This window comes from Eurytemora carolleeae, unplaced genomic scaffold, assembly GCF_000591075.1.
Source record: "Eurytemora carolleeae unplaced genomic scaffold, Eaff_2.0 scaffold294, whole genome shotgun sequence".
Lineage (NCBI taxonomy): Eukaryota > Metazoa > Arthropoda > Copepoda > Calanoida > Temoridae > Eurytemora > Eurytemora carolleeae.
The window spans coordinates 11,807-28,707 of NW_019396358.1; the positions used below are offsets into that span (position 1 = coordinate 11,807).

At 33.9% G+C, this 16,901-nt stretch overlaps 1 protein-coding gene across 3 annotated transcripts in view; it reads left to right on the top strand.

Moving 5' to 3' along the window:
• Positions 1–1,832: 1,832 nt before the first annotated feature.
• LOC111701670 (uncharacterized) overlaps positions 1,833–16,901 on the top strand; it is a 19,678-nt gene continuing 4,609 nt past the window's right edge. Inside the window, exons 1-17 of one of the 3 annotated variants that reach the window (XM_023473062.1) lie at positions 1,833–2,021; positions 6,056–6,125; positions 7,052–7,136; positions 7,557–7,643; positions 7,803–7,870; positions 8,058–8,077; positions 8,543–8,642; positions 9,006–9,066; positions 9,379–9,413; positions 10,280–10,398; positions 10,839–10,929; positions 11,120–11,164; positions 11,670–11,744; positions 11,914–11,955; positions 13,304–13,396; positions 14,289–14,355; positions 15,199–15,300. In XM_023473062.1, coding sequence (XP_023328830.1) covers positions 6,058–6,125; positions 7,052–7,136; positions 7,557–7,643; positions 7,803–7,870; positions 8,058–8,077; positions 8,543–8,642; positions 9,006–9,066; positions 9,379–9,413; positions 10,280–10,398; positions 10,839–10,929; positions 11,120–11,164; positions 11,670–11,744; positions 11,914–11,955; positions 13,304–13,396; positions 14,289–14,355; positions 15,199–15,300 — 1,158 coding nt within the window. In that variant the 5' untranslated portion in view covers positions 1,833–2,021; positions 6,056–6,057. Of the gene's footprint in view, positions 2,022–6,055; positions 6,126–7,051; positions 7,137–7,556; positions 7,644–7,802; positions 7,871–8,057; positions 8,078–8,542; positions 8,643–9,005; positions 9,067–9,378; positions 9,414–10,155; positions 10,224–10,279; positions 10,399–10,838; positions 10,930–11,119; positions 11,165–11,669; positions 11,745–11,913; positions 11,956–13,303; positions 13,397–14,288; positions 14,356–15,198; positions 15,301–16,901 lie in introns of all 3 variants that reach the window. The other 2 variants (XM_023473061.1, XM_023473063.1) reach the window with 2 other exon arrangements.

Sequence of the window (16,901 nt, forward strand, 5' to 3'; positions counted from 1 at the left end):
ACATTCTATCAGTAAGAGTTTAAGAGAAAACTGTATTTCTTACTTGCTAAAGAGGGTTTTAGGGTTTTAGGTAATAACAACCCAAGCTTAGGAGTACCATAACTTGCTACATTACAACCATAACTAATAATAATAATAATAAGAAATTTTTTTTTTTAATTTTTAATGTGTAACCAAATAAATTGGGTTTTCTCATACTTACTTGTCACGTACAGGGTGTCCCAAAAAACATGGGAATTCAGTGATGAATTCGATATCGTCTTTTTAAATAATTCTTTGATTTAGTATAGAGATACCTAATGAGAAAGCTGTAATCTGTAAGAGTTTCGTCTGCTATGTTTACAATTTGTTTGTTTATGTTTTGACTGCATACGGTTGTACTTAGTAAAACAAGAAAATTGCAGTATACAAACAGAGTAAACTTGTCCGTCTTCACTGTTCATTGTGCGGAGACATTATAGACACATCTTTACAGTCTTTTACCGTTTTCATAAAATAAACTCTAGCAGACATAATAATATTATTGCTTTTGAAATTAGGTATTACAATGCTAATTCATTACAAAGACGATATCGAATTCGTCACTGAATTCCCATGTTTTTTGGGACACCCTGTACGTTGAATTTAAACGAGAGGAGATACAAGGTCACAAAAACGTACCAGAAATGTCGCTAAAATTTTACCTGCTCCATCTTTCTAGTTTGCAGTGAACTTTCATATCAATAGCTTATCAAAGTGATGCTTTCCTTGATATTAAATTTAATTATCTAATATCCTAGCAAATATCATTTATCAAACATCTATTACTTCAGATTTAAGCAGTAATAATTAGAAAATGAAGACGACTTTTAGGCTTAGGTTAAAGATTTTAAATAGGGCAGTGGTCAATCTGTGTTACTCGTGAATGCCGCAATGAATTATAAGACAGAGAGAGAGCCAGTTCTAGTCGCGGCGCTCGTTCCCCTAGTCTGTTCTAGCCGCAGGGCGCGGCCCAGCGCGTGTCTAAGCCTAACCTAACCCTAAAATATATACTAATCTCTCTCTTAGTATTGCTACAGTTAAACCCTAAATGAGCCATACATCGAAAGAATGCATCAAATGTCGTCTTGACAATTTTTTAATGGTTTTTATACTTTTTTTACGTAAATCTCAGTGTTTGCAAAAATAAATATATAGTCCTGAATATGCAGGAACAGTTTTTAATCATTTAATTAAAAAACTAAATATCTGCAACATTCCATTATCAGAAAGTGAAGAATACGAAATTTGATGAATTTTTTCGATGTATGGATTATTTAGGGTTTAACTGTATAATGTCGTTTTCCTATTCCACAGTTTTCTGGATATCACTGTATATATTTCATCTATCGTTACGTATATCTATCTATTTATCTATCTGTATCTCTATCTATTTTTCTATCTGTATATCTATATATATATTTATCTGTATCTATATCTTTTTTTCTATCTTGATATCTATCTTTATATTTATATGTTTCTCTATCTTTATATGTATCTGTATCCCTATCATTTTTTCTATCTGTATATCTATCTGTATATCTATCTATATATTTATCTGTATCTCTATCTTTACATATATTTGTTAATATATTTATCTATTTATCTGTTTACTTATCTATCTATCTATCTATCTATATATATATCTGTATCTCTATCTTTATATATATTTGTATATTTATCTATTTATCTATCTATCTATCTATCTATATATTCATCTGTATCTCTATCTTTATATATATTTGTATATTTATCTTTTTATCTATCTATCTATCTAGCTGTGTATAGTTAAGATGAGAATGAGATCAGCTGAAAGCTGTATATCGATTTTTTAATTCTCTCCGTCAGTTGCGCCCTTTTCTGTGTACACTACACAGGATACAGGAGATAGAATATATGATACAGAATACAGAATATAGGATACAGGATACAGAATATAGGATACAGGATATGTGATAAAGGAGATACAACGCAGTTGGAATAAAAAAGACGAAAGAAATAAAGTACGTTATCTTTGGTTTATTTTGACAATAATTGATTAGGATCAAATAGATGAATATAGTTAGATGTAATTTTTATTTTAGAAAAATAGGTATTCATGCCAAATTAAAATAAATTGCACGCAAGATTGAAATCTGAAAGGTTTCAAATTATAACTCCTCTTATTGAAGAGTTACGAATAAGAGAAAAAATGTTTTGAATTTCTTTTCTTTAAGTTGTAACGTCTGTAACAGAATAAATCAAAACTATAAGAGTCGAGCTAAAATGTCAGAAGGTCGCACCAGTGATGTCGCATAAATTTACCTTCCCCTTCTGTCTAGTTTTCAGTGTTTTTAAAGGAATTGAATCTTCCACATTTTCTAATCCCTATATCCGTGCAACCTGATGGAGTAAACCTTTTACGTCTAAAACTTAAACTATTGGATCTAAAAGAATTCATAGCTTGAAATATCTATATTCTACGACATTGGGTTGCAAAGATATAGGGATTAGAAAATCAGAATGTGTGACAAAAACTCATTTTGTTGACACAAATAAAAGAACAAAAGGGATATTCCTTAACTTTATTGAATAATAAAATCAAATTTGTTTTAAAATAGTGACCCTTAAAAAGGGGTTATCTAAACGGTTGAAAATGAAATAACATTGATTATTAGTGTTGAAAGGAATGGAACAGTTGGAGCTTCATGATTATTATGAGGAGGTAAAAACTTTGTATATTTGGTTTGGACTAGGCTCAGAGCAAAGACGATATTCTGGTTCCTCTACAGGGGTCCCCCCAGCAGCAAACTACAAGATAAGTTGAAGAGGTCAAGGCTTATCTCTTACAGATCGTCTTGGATTTTTTCTTGTTCCAAAACAAATTTAGGAGACATTCAAACATATTTACTTAGTTTATTACCTTTCGGAGGTTTCTGAGCCAGAGGTTTTAGAGCTAAAGGATGAAGTTGAGGGATTACTGGCGTCTCCGAAAAGACAGGTTTCAAACAGTCCTTCGGGACAGAGTCTTGTTAGGAAGCAATCTGGAACAAAATACTTGGGGATTTGGGACAGTATTTTGGAAGGACCTCGGTACAGCGGAGACAGTGGAGGTTTGGACGAGTCTTCTCAGATAAACACATAAGCTGCAGAGAGGAGAGGAGATGGAACTGTCGAACTTGGAACAACAGCAGAGGACTTATGATGAGGTGGGGAAACAGGATTGTTCTTGAGAACCTGCTGAACTTGTAGGAGATATTTTTCTGCAGGGAGCTCAGGACTATCTAGGAACTCACCAGAAAAGACCAAAGGAGCACCAAACAAAGCTTCAAAGGCGGAAGCTGAAGAACCTTCTCTGGGAACATTTCTCAAACCTAGTAAAACCAAAGGCAGGTGAGCATACCAATCAGTTTCAGCTAATCTAGCTTGCAAGGATGCCTTGAGGTGTCTGTGAAATCTTTCCACGAGGCCATTGGATTGAGGATGGAAAGATGTTGTTGGTGAATGTACAATTCCCAAAAACTTGCACAGGGAAGACCAAATTGAGCACCTCTGTTGCTGGTGATAACTGCAGAGAACTCAGAATTTGGGCACATTCTTCTGTTGTGGTTTGTAGAATTGGTACTCCATCAGGCCAACAGCTGGCTCTATCGATTATTGTAAATAAATAGGAAAAACCTTGAGATTTTGGAAGAGGTCCTACAAGATCAAGGTTGATATGGGATATGGGAATCTGAAGAATTGGAGCTTTGACATGAACCTGGATCTTATTCTGCTGGCAATCTAAACTTGACTTTGACCAGAGGTTAACATCCTTGGACAAGAACTCCCACACAAAAGTCCTTGAAACTAACCTTCTAGAAGCTCTTTTTCCAAGATGAGAAATCTTGTGAATATTATCAATAACTTTTCTCCAAACTAACTCTGGCAGCAGAGGACGTAGAACTCCTGTTGATTCGTCACAGAGGAGAATGGAACTGGAAACAGGTACAGAAACAATGTTTAAGGTGGAGTAAAGGCGGAGAGCTTCAACCTTAGGACATATCTGCTAAAGTCTTGCCATTTCAGTGAAAGATATTCTGGGAACAGGTGGTGGAGAAAGCGTAGACATGACAGGGATAGAGTTAGGTTGAAAATTGTTCTCGGAGTCAGGACGGATTGGATCTGAGATAGACAGAGGTTGAAGATCATGCTCAGAGTTAGGACGGGGCAAAGCATCAGCTATAACATTTTCAGAGCCTGACAGATGAAGGATTTTACAGTTAAACTCAGGCAGGAACGGTAATCTTCTCTGCTGCATTGGGGACCAATGGGAGAGGTTCTAAACAATGCAAGGGTTAGAGGCTTGTGGTCTGTAAACAGTATGAAAGTATTACCTTTAAGCAAGAACCGAAAATGGCGGAGGGCAAAGTAGGCAGTGAACAATTCTCGATCAAAGGTGGAGTATTCAGATTTTGATGTGGACAGCTTCTTGGAGTAGAATGCTAAGGGAGCCCAGGAGCCGGCAACATCTTGTTATAACACTGCTCTGATGTGGGATCCAGAGGCATTGATGGAGACAGATATTCATGCAGAAGGATCAGGATGTACAAGAGAGGGAACCTTGGAGAGAACTGTTTTGGTGCCAGAGAAAGACTTATTCATTTCCAGATTCCAGGTGAGAACTGATGATTTACCCTTCAAAGCTTCTGTTAGAGGAAACAGAATTCACGCAGCTCCTCTGATGAAACAACTATAGAAGTTTAGAGTACCCAGGAATCGTTGGAGACGCTTCTTGTCCATGGGACTAGGGAAATTAGAGATGATCTCAGTTTGCTTAGTTAAAGGTACGCACCCTGAGCTGGAGACATGTATCCCAAGACACTCAACCTTGGGAGCAGCAAACACACACTTCTCTGGGTTAAACTCAGGCTGTGTAGACTGAGCCATTCTAGAACTGCACGAACATGGAGCAGGTGGGACTGGCTATCAGAATGTCATCAACATAGACAAAGAAGTAGGGAAGGTCACCCAGGATCATATCCATCTTGCGTTGGAATGGACAACCAGTAATATATAAACCAAAGGGCATACTTAGCCACTAGAACAGACCAAAGGGAGTTATAACCGCAATCTTGGCAACATCTCCAGGTGATATCATAACTTGATAATACCTTTAGTCTAACTTCGTGCAAATCTTGCAACCATGGAGACGAGCTGTAAAATCTGCAACATTAGGCAAAGGATACCGATCCAAGACCTAAACTTGGTTCAGGATGTGGTTATTCTCTTATTCTCAAACTGGGCCTCAGCCTGGAGAAACCATTCCTGCGTCAAGGAGAATCGAATACAAGGAGGGGGCAATAGGGTTTCCGTACACTTTGCTGTGACGTTTTTGGATTGCTGGAGAACTAGTTTTTGCGTAACAACAATAATAAAGATTGTAAACAATAACACAAATGATAAACAGACATTTGGTGCATCTCTGGCGTTAGATGAAGATTCACCATATACTAATTCATGTTTGTTTACATTAGATCGGCTGCCTTTATTATTGTTGTTACGAAAAAACTAGTTCTCCAGCAGTACAAATATGTCACAGCAAAGTGTACGGATCACCCTATTGCCCCCTCCTTGTATTCAATTCTCCTTGCCTGCGGTTAAGACGTCCAGAACGTTGGAGGCTTGACAGACAGTTGTCAGAGGGACAGGTTCAGGACTCACGGCGGCACTGTCTTCAGGCAGCAGTGGTACTGAAAGAAAAGTCTCAAATCACCGGAAAACCTACCATTGGTACTTGGGCGTAGAAAGCACAGCGACACGGTCGAAACAAATTTCAGATACTTCAGTGAGAGAATGATTTAATCACGTTGTGGTCACCAAAATGTAGCAACAGTAAAAAAACGGAATGAATATATATTTTATCCTAAAATAATGTTAAAAAACTATGATATTTGGTTGGACTAGGCTCAGAGCAAAGACGATATTCTAGTTCCTCTACATTATAACTGTTATTATTATTATTATTATTATTATAATTATTATTATTATTATTATTATTATTATTATTATTATTTAGATATGAGTGCGACTTCAACGCCCCTTCCCCCTGGATGGGATATGAAGTATGACAGTCGAACTTCTAGATAGTAAGATTTTTTCAATTTCACATTCTGGGTTACCCACAAAGGATGAGACTACAAAGACGACCTGAACATCTTAAATTATGACGATCCCAAGTTTTCTTATATACTGCCTTGAATGTTGTCTTTAAATTAATGGTTTGACAAAGAAACAAAGAATTTTATAGTTGAAGGAATAGTTTAATGGGGAATAAATACGACCAAGCTATATATTTTATTGTTGAAGGAATAGTTTAATGGGGAATAAATACGACCGACCTATATAATTAAAAGAAGTGATTCCCAATCCCAATTCAGAGAGGATGTTTTTTTATTTAAACTGAAATCAACACTTTTGAGATAGATAAACTCCGATATCTTCTTCATTGGTTTAAAGGTTACCGTTATGAAATTGACAACAACAAGCATCTCAGAACTATGACTGGAAGACAACTTAAAATTACATAGAGTCCCTTCAAATTCATTGGATTCATTATTTTATGTTTTACACCTGTTTGACTTCTACTCTTCCGTTTAAATCTCAATTTGGGGTCTCATATTTAATGTTTTCTTTCCTAAGGCTTTTTTATTTCCAATGATCTCAATGAATATTATTGTATATATCTGTTGCAATTTCATAATGGTACATGCAATTAATCGTTTTACTGTATGATTATTGATAATTTTATTATGATAATGGTAATCATAATTATTTTTGTTGTTATAGAAACCACTATATTGTAGTTATTACATAAACCACTATATTTCAGTTATTACATAAACCGTTATATTTCAATTATTATATAAACCACTGTATTTCGGTTATTACATAAAACCACTATATTTCAGTTATTACATAAACCACTATATTTCAGATATTACATAAACCACTATATTTCAGTTATTACATAAACCACTATATTTCAGTTATTACATAAACCACTATGTTTCAGTTATTACATAAACCATTACACAAAGACGACGAGTTGGGAGGATCCCCGGGAGAAATATCAACAGATTGGGAAACCTACAACTAAGGTAAACTTCTACTGTACAGTACTGCACAGTGCTGTACAAAACAAAGCACAATACTTTACAGTACAATATATGTGTCCAGTACAGTACATTTTGGTACATTTCAACGCAGTACTGTACAATAACTAAAGTATAATAAAGTAGTGTGACTATACTATATTTTACTATGTATAGTATCTACTCTGATGTGCTGTACTGTACTGCATAACTGCGCTTTACTTATTTACAATAATACATTTTACTACACAGTGATAGAATATATAGCAATGTTAACAGTAAACTTCGTTCATTTGAAGTACTCAACCAGCTTTTAGGCTCCTAGAGAAATTTTTAAATTGTACATACAAATTGTAGATGACACAAAGGGGCGGTACAGTGTACACCAAATGAATGCTCCCCTACTAGTGAGATTTATGTGTGTAGGACAGTAAAGAGAATCAGCGGCCCACGGCGGAGTCTGGAGGCGGAAGTGTGGCGGATACTGTTAGGATGGAGCATATATCTTTACAAGTAAATAGTCTCTTTTGTTAAAACCACTCGATCTTTTACAGTTTTAAAGAGCAAAAAATTGCTTTTAGTAATAATTTTGATTCACATATTTTTTTAACACAAAATATTTCAAATCCCCGAAATCCCCCCGTTTTAGTACATTATACACTAACTGTACAGGAGTACAGAGCTAGAGCAGGGAGCCCGGGGGGTCGGGCCGGTACTCCACAGCAAGCAGCCAATCAGAGGAGAGGATTTATTATTTTATCACTATTATTGTATATTTTGATTACAAAATCAAATGAAAAAATGCAATGTTACAGTTTTTAATCTATGTCTTTACTTGTATCTTGATAATATTCAATACCAGTATTATTGATAGTATTAGCTATTATTAATCTCCATTTTATTTTCAATAATAAATTTGGGTTTCAGTGTTCCTGGCTACTATCATGGTAATATATTATTTTTTTAAACACTAAATGTAATGATTTGATTTTTTATTTTTCAATTAATTAATTGGTCAATTAATTAATAAACTGCTTAATTGCTTAATCAAGATTGATTTCTAATTAGTTAGTTAATTGATTTATTGATTACTTGATAAATTGATAAGTTGATAAATCGATTAAATGATTAATCGACTATAATTGATTTAAAGATTTATTGTTAAATTCATAAATTGATTAATAGATTAAATGATTAATCAACTATAATTGATTTAAATATTTATTGTTAAATTTAGTAATTGATTTGTAGATTAAATGATTAATCGACTATAATTGATTAATACATGAAATGATTAATAGACTATAATTGATTGATACATTAAATAATTAATCGACTATAATTGATTAATACATTAAATGATGATAGAATATAATTGATTAAAAGATTATTGCTAAATTCATTAAATGTAGGAATGGTATCCCCGCAACCCCTGGGTCGGCTCCAGCAGCTTCAGCTGGAAGAATCTGGAGGAGGAGTAGAGTCTCCTCTTAGTCAGAGATCTCTACGCAGGTCAGGACAACTATAAAGGGACAAAATACAATTTAGTTCTAGTTTAAAGGGACAATATACAATTTAGATCTAGTTTAAAGGGACAATATACAATTTAGTTCTAGTTAAAAAGGGACAAATATACAATTTAGTTCTAGTTTAAAGGAAAAAAATACAATTTAGTTCTAGTTTAAAGGGAAAATATATAATTTAGATCTAAATTAAAGGGATAATATACAATTTAGTTCTAGATTAAAGGGACTATATACAATATGTGTCTAGTTTAAAGGGACATATACAATTTAGATCACTTTGCCATTAGAATCAGAATCAGAATCAACTCTTTATGCTTTTAAAGTTTTTTAATTTAGATTTTATTTTTAGGGATTCTCATATTCTTGCTGAACTTCAGGACATGGAGAACACATTTACGAACATTGAGCAGGTAGATATATAAACATGGAGCAGGTAGATATATAAACATGGAGCAGGTAGATATATAAACATGGAGCAGGTAGATATATAAACATGTTTGAATGGTAAATGGTGATATTTAGTACAATTTCTACCCGCTTCTGGTGAAAAAATGTATCAAGAAACCCTAATGGGAAAATTATACATTCATTAAACCTTTCACTGCAATGTGAGAAGTATTTCTAAATATGTGTATAGAGAGGTTTTATCCACCAAGAATTTTCAATCTTTCATTCTTAATTCAATATGTAACATTAACAAATTAAATGTAATGATACTATAGGCTCTGATTGAGAATGATGATATAAAGAACAAAAGGTATTTGGGTTTGTAAGTTATGCAATTTTTGTAACTAACACTAACCGCTATTTTAAAAATCACTAACAACAATCGGTGGTGGAGTCCGAATGAAATTAACAACCTCAATAGTCAATCAGAGATACAAGGGCGTCTACAGAAATAAAATATAGGGGGGGGGGGCAAAATATGCTCGAAGCGCAAGACAAAATTATTGCCCCCCCTCCCCTAGGGGGGGGCATCATTTGAACCGTAAATTCAAAACATTTGGCTTCTTAGATACTTTTAAGGTACACATACAGTCCAATTACCTTACAAGTACTGCTTCATCTCTCCTTCAAACAAAACTAGCAAAAAAAACCCAGCAGATTGACTTTTTTAATACTCTTCACACTTTAGTTTAAGATTTTAAATGTGTGACGTCCCCCCCCCCTTTACAGGTCTATGTAGGGGCACTGCCCCCTTGCCCCCCCCCCTGTATATGCCCTTGCAGAGATAACTATTTTAATTACAAGACAATTTACTTCTCTCTGATTGGCCGTTGAAAAACCAATCAGCTAGAATGAGTGCACAAAAATTTAGAATTGTTTAACAAATTTTCTTTAATACTTTTAAAATATATTTTCATACTGCATTTGTTAGACAGTTCCGGGCTTTCTTTTTCACATAGCAGTGCTTTCACTAACCACCATAGAGTCCTCTAGTGACAAAATATTGAACCTGCATTGAATAACATAACCCTAGCGGAGAAATTACTAACTAGGCAGTGGGAAGGATAGCAGCGATGTTCCCAACTGTTGAGGAATCTCACATCAGAGATCTTTTCAAAAAGTAAGTTGTTATCTAATGTGGAATTAGATTCTTATATTTTATATCTTTTTTTCAAGGTATCATGGTTCCCAGGCGGTTGTGATATCCGCCCTGCAGGTGGCGAAACATCCTATTTCTACGGTAGGACCTGCCTCGGTCTATACTCCACTCCCATCAAGACATGCAACTCTTCCAGGTATAGCAGAACTTCCACAATAATACACATTAAGTAGGGCTGGGCGCCATTCCCGGGGAACAAAAGTTCTTTTACTGGAACAAACAGAATTATCAAGATCGATGCCATCGTTCCAAAATATCCGCCATTAATGAACTGCAGTTAGCCATTCTTGACTAAGAACATAGAGAACGGAATGGAACGAAACAGGGATGGAACGATTGGAAAAAGTACTAATGAGGATCGAGCAAGCCCAGCCCTAACAAGAAGAAGATGATTCATTTGGCGTACCGTCCCATTTTAGCCGTCTGCATGTAGATTGTAAAACTTGTCCTAGCTTTCGTCAAGTACTTCAAATAAACCTGAGTTTACAGTGAGCATTTAGTTAGTTGATTGATTCGCTACCTAATTAATGAATTGATTGATTTCACAATTGATTGATTAATTTGATTTTTGCTTAGGAGTATCAAGTGCTGTTCTGTCTAACCTGACCGGCTCACTGCCCTACAACTTCCAACACAACATGACCGGGACCCCACTCATGGGAATAAGGAATGACCAATTCATGATCTTTTTAGAAAATTAAACATAGTTTCTGCACTTTTTAAAATTCTAAAAAAAGAGCACCAGACTGAAATAAATTAAGAAACAAATTCAGATAAAGATAAGATAAGATAGGATAAGATAAGATAGGATAAGATAAGATAGGATAAGGAAAATCCTTTTCAATGATTTGGTTTAGAGATATCAGTTCAATAGAACAGTCGTCAGGCTACCCTACTCCTAGGTACTTACTTCTATATACCCTACCTACCTACCTACCTACCTACCTACTTTCCTAACTCTCTACCTACCTACCTACTTTCTTACCTACCTACCTACCTACCTACCTACCTAACTACCTACCTACCTACCAACCTACCTATCTATCTACCTAATACCTACCTGCCTACCTACCTACCTAACTGACAACTTACCTATCTATCTACCTAATACCGACCTACCTACCTACCTACCTACCAACCTTCCTTCCTATCTAACTACCTACCTACCTACCTACCTACATACCTACATACCTACCTACCTATCTACCTACCTACCTACCTACCTACCTACCTACCTACCTACCTACCTACCTACCTACCTACCTACCTACCTACCTACCTACCTACCTACCCTACCTACCTACCTACCTACCTACCTGACTACTTACCTATCTATCTACCTAATACCTACCTACCTACCTACCTACCTACCTACCTACCTACCTACCTACCTACTTACCTACCTAGGCCTGGAACTGCAGCCTCTGACCTGGATACCTCATATTATATGGGTTCACCGCAGATCTCCGCAAACCTATTCAGGAATAAACTTTTTTAATGAAAAATATATTTTTCTAAAATTTTTACCTAAGCAAAAATATTTTTTATCCACAAGAACAATTTTGATAGGAGAATTATTGTTTTCAAACAAGAATGTTTTATACTGTGAACATTTTTACTTTTCATTAAAAAGTGTTTTTAAATTATTTAGAAGCTTCCCGAAACCCCACTCTTCCCCAAAGATGAAACTTCGGTAAATTTTTTTTAATAGTTTTTTTCTTCTTCCATTTTGATTTTAAGTATTTAAAAGTATATAAAGTGTGACTGAAGTGTACACTTTAAAAAATGGTATTCAAATTATTGAAAAAAATATTGAAATGTGTTTAGGTTTTGAATGTGGGCAGTATTTCTGAAAAATCAAGACTATATGCATGATATGCATGCGTAATGATTTTAAATTTTGTCAAAAGAGGACACTTTTGCACCATAATTGCTTGCTATAGCCTATAAACTAATAAAGTAATAACCAACCATAGTGAGACTAACTTTTCTAACAAAACGTCAAACATAAAAAATATTATGCTGTGTTGATATTTCGAAATGAAAAAAAAATAAAAAATTGGGTGTTCAAAATCATGCAAAATTTTTCCTCCAAAATCCTGTTGCTTTTTGAAAATTATTCAAATATGTTTTAAGACCGGTGTCAGCCATTTTTATTTTTTTTTACAAAAATGTCAATAAATTTGAGTTCCTCATGAAAAAGAAGATGATAAACATCATTAAGAAAATATTTTGAAAAATGTTGATTTTTTCTTGCTAAGATTTGCGCATTCCAAACTTGAAAATATCCTAATCAGATTCACGATAAACTTGACACAATTTTTGCTTGAAGGAATGTTTAAAAACCAGTTGTGCAATTAATATACAAGTCAATCAAATATACCAAGGTGCACTTAGCTCCCACCAGAGCTCCCACCAAGGTGCACTTAGCTCCCACCAGAGCCTAAATACTGCATTGCACACTCACCTTCACCTGTCCTTTAAATTGCTTCAAAGTAAATGAATGTGACTTATCTTGACTTATCTTGAAGGCTGGAACAAATGTCACAAAAATGTTGGTTCTGATTTTTTTAATTACTTTTCGCTATAAAAATTAAAAATTAAAATTAATGAAATTAATTTAGTTAATTAATGAAATGCTTATTAAGCAATTAGAGGGATCGGAGATGCAAGTTCAAGAAACAAATAACGTGTTGGATTGACAACAGTATAACCCTTCGTAACAATGAGCAAGCTGTAGTTATTTGAAAGTGTTGAGTTCTAACAATTTCCTTCATTGTCTCTTCTGCAAACATTTTAAATTCACTAATATTGAGCAACCATAATTGAAAAAATTTGATTTTCAGTTAGGCAAACTAGGATATTTCATTCATCTATAATCAGAAAAATGTTTTAAAGGGCATTGTTAAAAAGAGAGTTAATTTAATATATACATCTTATCTCTTCTATCTATCTATCTATCTATCTATCTATCTATCTATCTATCTATCTATCTATCTATCTATCTATCTATCTATCTATCTATCTATCTATCTATATAGGTATCTAAAGAGTGTATTCCCTACTGTAGAAGAATACCTACTGCTAGATGTACTGGCTAACAGTGAGAATAATGTGCAGAAAGCTACGGACAGGTAAAGTAAATATGAACTATTTCCCACAATTCAACAAAAAATCACGTATATAACCTTGTATAAATTATGATGATACTTGGGGTACCAACATTTATTTTGAACTGAACTTTTTTTATTTTTTTTGTTTACCGACTCGTGTTCTAACGTGGAATAGAACTATCCCATGTGTAGCTGTAGTTACCTGTACGGTATTTACATAGATTATACGGTGGGAGGCGATTATATCAATATAGTGAAGACGACTTTTATATTCAAGTTTTAATTGTTAACAAGCTTTTTTTAAATTTTTACCTTGACAGCTTCTCTTTGTATCCATGCTTGATATAAATCAAAAATTAAATCAAAAGTCGTCTTCATTGTATTGATATAATCGCCTACAACTGTAAACGGAAAAACGGGACAGTACATAAATTGAGTTCTCCCCTTATAGTGAGATTAATGTGCTTGAGCAACAAACAAGACCCTTACTATATATACCATTTAACAAAACGGGACATTACATAAATGGAGTTCTCCCCTTATAGTGAGATTAATGTGCTTGAGCAACAAACAAGACCCTTACTATATATACCATTTAACAAAACGGGTTGGGTCATGACTTAAAAAATACAGTGATAACCAGAAAATTCTTAAAAAGGAGGACGACTTTTAGAATCAAGTTGTAACTTTAAAATGTGTAATGAGCATGAGATGAGATGTGCGGAGTAAACAGACCTATTTCAGTAAATTAGTGTTTAATAAATGAAAGTATCTGTTTTGTAACAACATCAAACACTCTTAAGTCGTCTTCCTATTCCATTGCTTTCTGGTCATCACTGTATTTCAGTTTAGGTTCTTAGTAAAAGAGCAGGTTTGGGTAAGTAGAAAAGTATGATCGGTATTTCTAAAAAAGGTTGGTAAAGATGGGATATGTGAAGAGAGATGCTCCCAGTGCTCCCCGTCTCCACGCTAAGAAGAAGGTAATATATATTTCATGGTGACCGTCAAAAAAATTCTCTGAAAAAAGTCCTAAATTTTGACGCTTTTTTGGAAAAAAAGGCTCTGGAAACTAAGTCCTACTAAGTCCCCGGAAAAAAAGTCCTTTTATGGTAGAAAGTTTATGTTTTCAACCATAAAAAAGGGTCTTGATGTTAAAAACAGTCCTGGAAACATTCAATATGCAGATGCAAAGTAGAAAAGTCCTTTTTATGAAAACGTCTCATACACGTTTCCGTGGACTTAGGACTATTATTCTTGGTTTTTATTTTCTTCAAATATTTTACTTCAAAACTTTAATTCCTGTGATCTTATTTCCTGTGATCTTATTTCCTGTGATCTTATTTCTTGAGACTTTATCGGCAGTCGCCAAATTATTCTAGGACAAAAGTCCAAGGAATCTAAATTTAGGACTTTATTTCTAGTCACATTTTGTCCCGGGACTTCAGAAAATTGGGACTTTTTTAACAAAGTTTTTATTTCCAGGTTTTTTTCGTGTAACTTTTTTTAATATATTTCATATAGGGCTCAACTTGTTAAAGTTGAGTATCTTAAAGGAAATATCTTAAAGGAAGTATCTTAAAGAAAGTGTCTTAAAGAAAAAGATATATCTTATAGAAAGTATCTTAAAGGAAGTATCTTAAAGGAAGTATCTTAAAGGAAGTATCTTAAAGCTTTGTCTGATCAAGTATAACTTAGATCACAGTGTTTATAATTTTAAAAACTGTTAATTTTTATTAAAACTGAATACAAAAATGTTCATTGTTGAACATAAACAATGGCTTAGTTTTGCATATATCAATTTATTTATTGAACGGTGCCTTTAGGAGGAGGAGAGATTGGCGGAGAAAAGAACTCCTCTACCGAAACCTCCGCCAATTCAAACAGAGGCGGAGAAAGAAACTCTCCGCCAGAAGATGAAAGAAAAGGTAAAAAACTAATTTAAAAGTTTTATCCAATTTATCTTATGTCTTCGTTCGCCGCTTAGTATTGTCTTTCATTGTATTTTGCAGTACTTTACTGTAGTTTCAATAATCTTATGTTTTTTATTGTTACAAAGCAAATTGTTTAAACAGTACTGTACTTTATTTTATGGTTTACAGTACAACAGTATATGTATTTACAATACTTTTCTGCAATATATGATTTACAGTACCCCAGTATATGTATTTACTATACTTTTCTCCATTCTATGGTTTACAGTACCCCAGTATATGTATTTACTGTACTTTTCTGCATTCTATGGTTTAAAGTACCCCAGTATATGTATTTACAATACTTTTCTTCATTTTATGGTTTACAGTACCCCAGTATATGTATTTACTGTACTTTTCTGCATTCTATGGTTTACAGTACCCCAGTATATGTATTTACTGTACTTTTCTTCATTTTATGGTTTACAGTACCCCAGTTTATGTATTTACAATACTTTTCTGCATTTTATGGTTTACAGCACCCCAGTATATGTATTTACTATACTTTTCTGCATTTTATGGTTTACAGTACCACTGTATATGTATTTACTATACTTTTCTGCATTCTATGGTTTACAGTACCCCAGTATATGTATTTACTGTACTTTTCTGCATTCTATGGTTTACAGTACCTCAGTATATGTATTTACAATACTTTTCTTCATTTTATGGTTTACAGTATTATAAATATAATCATAATTACCGCAGTGGTCCTAGAATATTCACACGGTTTTTAATAATCGACGAACAATACATGAAATACAACTGTATACTGAAGTAGAAACTGCTCGCTCCTACGCAGGGAACTTGTGCATGCGTAGTCGGACTGTAAACAGCTTCTAAAACTAGTTCTTCACAATACGTTCTGTACAGATCCTCAGGGGGAACTCATAGAATCACAGGGGTATCACATAGACTTTATGAACGCAGCCTAGCTCGCATAACAACCACAGTATATGTATTTACTATACTTTTCTGCAATTTATGGTTTACAGTACTCCAGTATATCTGTTTACTATACTTTTCTGCATTTTAGGGTTTACACTACACCAGTATATGTAATTACTATACTTTACTGCATTTTATGGTTTACAGTTCCCCAGTATATGTATTTACTATTCTTTTCTCCAATTTATGGTTTACAGTACCCCAGTATATGTATTTACTATACTTTTCTGCATTTTATGGTTTACAGTACACAAGTATATGCATTTTCTATACTTTTCTCCATTTTATGGTTTACAGTACCTCAGTATATGTATTTACTATACTTTTCTGTATTTTATGGTTTACAATACCCCAGTAGATGTATTTACAATACTTTCTGCACCGTATGGTTTACAGTACCACAGTATATTTATTTACTGTACTTTTCTGCATTTTATGGTTTATAGTACCCCAGTATATGTATTTACTATACTTTTCTGTATTTTATGGTTTACAGTACCCCAGTATATATATTTACTATACTTTTCTGCAATTTATGGTTTACTGTACCACAGTATAGAAATTTACTTTACTTTAAACAGTTATACTCCGTCACTATATTTTTCCAA